The 5,201-nt window shown below is 52.1% G+C and overlaps 1 protein-coding gene across 1 annotated transcript; it reads left to right on the plus strand.

The window, feature by feature from the left end:
- Nucleotides 1–1,825: 1,825 nt before the first annotated feature.
- Nucleotides 1,826–4,095, plus strand: LOC120705622 (cationic amino acid transporter 5-like). Its single transcript, XM_039990065.1, has one exon. The coding sequence runs from the start codon at nucleotides 2,004–2,006 to the stop codon at nucleotides 3,852–3,854; it is 1,851 nt and encodes a 616-aa protein (XP_039845999.1). The 5' UTR covers nucleotides 1,826–2,003; the 3' UTR covers nucleotides 3,855–4,095.
- Nucleotides 4,096–5,201: the final 1,106 nt, after the last annotated feature.

The following is a 5,201-nucleotide window of genomic DNA, read 5'->3' on the forward strand; positions in this document are numbered from 1 at the left end:
TCAATGTTATTTCTTCCTTTGATGAATTTGTTATAAGATATATACTAAGGGAAGAGAATGGACAGGCCATTGCTCTGGCTAAGCAAGCATCTGGCTAATAAATTATGAAGAAATATTTTAATATTCGAAAGCCGATGCAAGCAAAAGCCAGGTTGCAGGATCTGGACAAACTGGTCCGACCGGTCGATGCAACCGGTCTGACCGCCTAGACCGGTCTGACCGGTCATGAGCCCAGTCTGACTGTCCAGGCTGCTGGAGACACCAATTCGGCTACGAAAGGTGATTCATCACTAAAGCCGAAGATCAGGACTGGAGGGTTCCTGTAATCTCCTATCTAAAGATCTTGGTCGCGGTACAGAAAAAGATATTTGGCGGATAACACTTAAAAATATTTTAGTCAACGATAAGCTCTATCGTTGAATAGCCGAATATTTATTTCTTAAATGTTTGAGCTCAGATCAGGCCAAAATTGCCATGAGGAACGTTCATGAAGATATTTGTGGTATACATCAATCGGCTCCAAAGATGAAGTAGTTGTTTAAAAGAGCCGATTTGTACGAGTTTGCCATGATGTCTGATTCTTTCAAGCAGTATAAGGGGTGTGAAGAATGTCAGTGGTTTGCCCACTGTGTTGATACATCCTGGTCGTTCTGAGGTTGAGGATTTGGATTTCATTGATTAAATTAATCCTCCATCTTTAAAGAAGCATTGCTTCGTGTTAATTGCTACAGATTATTCTACTAAATAGACCGAAGTGGTTCTTTTGAAGAACATGATTCACAGCTGAGATAATTTATACTCAGGCTTATCCTACTTGCACCAGATGACATGGTCATACACACTATCGTCATTGAAAGCAAGAGGTGATTGGTGCGTAGGTGCTTCTCATTGTTCAAGTGTATTTTTGGGCTTTGAGAAATATTTTTTGGCACGCAAGCTTTACCAAGAAACAGGGGGGCATATGTTGACACCCAAAATTGGCACGATTCAAGTTTTCTAGACAATCTAGACAGATCGGTCAGACCTCTCTTCTAAACCGGTCAGACCGGTCTATATAAGTTTGTCAAATTGCCAAATAGACTACACCATTGTGTAGATCTCGTCGAGGCGATCAAAATGCATATATAGAACGTCCAATTTGGAGTCCGGATGAGGGAGTTATGCCTCCCGAAAAACCCACACCCTGGTCTGACCGGTCAGACCGGTCCAGAGCGGTCAGACCAGTCTAGAGACCGGTCAGACCGGTCCGAAACGCACAATCCGAGTTAGGAGTTGTATTTTGACACGGGATTTGATAGGGTTCCGACTTCTAACGGGTACAGACCTCCCCACCCTATATATACGAAGGGTCATGGCTGATTGAGGTAATCCCAATCGATTTACACATTTATCCTTTACTTTTTCCTCCAAACTCTAACTTTTCCAATCTCATCTGCTGTTCTTCACTCGTCTCCACGGCGTTCGATGGCGTTCTGAGTGGCCTGCCGACCTCAGAGCAACTCTAGATCCACGAGCTCCGACGGGGTTCCTCCCGAGCTCGAGATTTTAGGTCTTTGCGGCGTTCTCTGTAGAACTGGTCTGACCGGTCGCCATAACCGGTCTGACCGGTCTGTGCACAGGAAGCCCGTTGGTGAAGATCGTGTCGATGATCAACGCGCGTTCTAGCGCATTCGAATGTGTTGGCGCAAATTAGTGGCAACACAAACATAGCCATAGCCTAAGAGGCACGTCATGTATTGGTAAGGAGACAACGCGATGCGTCCAATCACAACCAACGGTGGGCCGCCGGTGCGTTTGAAGAGGTAGCTCCATGCCAAGCCGTCTCGATCTTTCAAAACAAGTAATACGTCTCCCTCGCTGACCGATCAAGTGACCAAGCAATCCGCCCTACCATATCTCCAGGAGGCCGCCGGCGACGCTGCTGCCCGCCGCACTCCCTAGCCACTCCACCTCCACACGAAGGCGCGGCCGCGCGAGTGGTGTGAAGCTCTCCGCGGCCAGGCATGGCGTCCGTGGAGACGTCCTCGCCGGAGCAGCACCAGGATTCGGGCAAGGCTGCGGCGGCGGGGGCGACGCGGAGCTACTGGCGGTGGCACAAGGACGACTTCTTCCCGGAGCCGTCGTTCGCGAGCTGGGGCGCCTACCGCCGGGCGCTGGGCGCCACGCCCGCCCGCCTCCGCGACCGCATCGCCGGCCGCTCCACCGACGCCGCCGAGCTCGGCGCGCTGCGCCGGCGCAGCGAGAACGAGATGCGCCGGTGCCTCACGTGGTGGGACCTGACGTGGTTCGGGTTCGGCTCCGTCATCGGCGCCGGGATCTTCGTGCTCACGGGGCAGGAAGCGCACGACCACGCCGGCCCCGCCATCGTGCTCTCCTACGTGGCGTCGGGGCTCTCCGCCATGCTCTCCGTCTTCTGCTATACGGAGTTCGCCGTGGAGATCCCCGTCGCCGGCGGGTCCTTCGCGTACCTCCGCGTCGAGCTCGGCGACGTCGCGGCCTTCATCGCCGCCGCGAACCTCATCCTCGAGAGCATCATCGGCACCGCGGCGGTGGCGCGCTCCTGGACCTCGTACCTCGCCTCGCTCATCAACAGGCCGGCGAGCGCGCTGCGCATCCATGCGCCGTCGCTCGTCGACGGGTACAACGAGCTGGACCCCATCGCGGTGGCCGTGATCGCGGTCACCGCGGCGCTGGCCATGCTGAGCGCCAAGGGCACCTCCCGCGTCAACTGGGTCGCGTCCGCCGTGCACGTGCTCATCATCGGCTTCGTCATCGTGGCCGGGTTCATCCACGCGAACCCGAGCAACCTGAGGCCCTTCATGCCGCACGGCGTGCCGGGCGTGTTCCGCGCGGCGGCGATCGTCTACTTCGCCTACGGCGGGTTCGACAGCATCGCGACCATGGCGGAGGAGACCAAGAACCCGTCCCGCGACATCCCGCTGGGGCTGCTGGGCTCCATGTCCGTCATCACGGCCATCTACTGCGTCATGGCGCTGGTGCTGAGCATGATGCAGCCGTACACGGCCATCGACCGGAGCGCCGCCTACTCGGTGGCGTTCACCAGCGTGGGCATGCACTGGGCGCAGTACGTCGTGGCGCTGGGCGCGCTCAAGGGGATGACCACGGTGCTCCTGGTCGGGGCGCTCGGGCAGGCGCGGTACACCACCCACATCGCGCGGAGCCACATCATCCCGCCGGTGTTCGCGCTCGTGCACCCCAGGACCGGCACGCCCGTGCACGCCACCGCGCTCATCGCCGTCGCGAGCGCCTGCATCGCGCTCTTCTCCAGCCTCGACGTGCTCTCCAGCCTGCTCTCCGTCAGCACGCTCTTCATCTTCATGATGATGGCCACCGCGCTCCTCGTCCGCCGCTACTACGTCAGGGGCGTGACGACCCGGGCGCACGCGCGGCGGTTCGTGGCGCTGCTGCTGCTGGTGATCGCGTCGTCGATCGGCATCGCGGCGTACTGGGGCACCGCGCCGGAGCGGTGGCAGGGGTACGTCGTGCTGGTGCCGGCGTGGGCGGCCGCCACGCTGGGCATCCAGGTGCTGGTGCCCGCGGCGAGGGCGCCCAAGGTGTGGGGCGTGCCGCTCGTGCCGTGGCTGCCCTCGCTGTCCATCGCCACCAACCTCTTCCTCATGGGCTCGCTCGGCAAGGACGCCTTCATCCGATTCGGCGTCTGCACTGCCATCATGCTCGTCTACTACGTGCTCGTCGGCCTGCACGCCACCTACGACGTCGCGCATGGCGCGTGCCCCGGGGAGGACGACGACGAGTTGGCAGCCGCCGATGATGGCAAGGTGGTGGCCGCGGCCGACGTGGAGAAGGCGGATGCGGCAGACGGTGGCCGGTAGTCGATCGGATGAAGAATTACCATGCCCATGGCTGGGAGCTTCGTGATGTGTGGTGTAGTTGTAAGATCGTGGCAGCGGATACGTGCTACCTGAACAAGATGTGTTTTGCACCAACCACGCATATGAGGGATCTTCGTGAGATGAGTAAAGTTCATCACCGGTCTCTAAATTTGTTGGGTTGTATCGTCCCGGTAACTAAACTTGCAAATCGACCATTTAGATCCTCAAACTTGTTTGGCTATGTCATCCTGGTCCCTAAACATAGAAATTATCCGTTTAGATCATCAAACTTGTTCAGTTGTGTCATCCCGGTTAATAAACTTGATTTTGATTCTCATCTAGATCAAAACAAGGTGATCTAAAAATTTTATATTAAAAAATAATTCATAATTTTTTCATATGAACTTGAATGAAAATAAACTTATGCCAAAATTATAGCTCTCGACACGGTCTACAACTTTATAGTTGAATTTTTTTTATTTAAAGTAGTTTAGTGTTAAATTTCAAAATCTATAGACTTACAATAATATTTTTGGACCCCAAATAGTTTTAATTCAAAAACTTTTCAACTACAAAGTTATAGATCGCGTTGAGAGCTACAATTTTGATACAAATTTTATCTTCATTCAAATTTATATAAAAAAGTTATAAATTATTTTTTAATATAGATTTTTTAGATCGCCCTGTTTTGACTTAGATGAGACTCAAAAATAAGTTTAGGGACTATGATGACACAACCGAACAAGTTTGAGAATCTAGACTGATGATTTCTAAGTTTAGGACCGGATGACACAGCTGAACAAGTTTGAAGATCTAAACGGTTGATTTGCAAGTTTAGAGACCTGGATGACACGACCCAATAAGTTTAGGGACCGGTGATGGATTTCACTATCGCAAGATTGTAACTGTGACCGTGGTTATACATGTGACCCAGAACAAGTTCACATGTTTACTCGCTGTATCTGATTAAAAAATTCATAAGTGCAAAATATTACCGTCTATATCCTCAGTAGAATTATTGATCTTACTTTGGCTTTGGGTGCTGCCCATCTCTGCATGCATAGGTTTAGGTTGTTATCGATCGGATAAAGATCTACGGTTAAAAATAACAATGCATATTTGAGAATGTTCTAGAATAATTTGGAAATTGTAAGAGAGAGAAATTGCCATACTTTATGATAAGATAATAATTCTGTAGAATTAGATAGTTTGCATAGTTAGATAAGAATGAAGAAAAAATACTGGAGATAGATATTTTACAAAGAAAAGTGTGGAAATTGTCATATAGCAACATCATAACACCAATGAGCAACCTATAGATAGGGGTGATCCTCCCTCCTCTTGCCA

This window comes from Panicum virgatum, chromosome 5K, assembly GCF_016808335.1.
Source record: "Panicum virgatum strain AP13 chromosome 5K, P.virgatum_v5, whole genome shotgun sequence".
Classification (NCBI taxonomy): Eukaryota; Viridiplantae; Streptophyta; class Magnoliopsida; order Poales; family Poaceae; genus Panicum; species Panicum virgatum.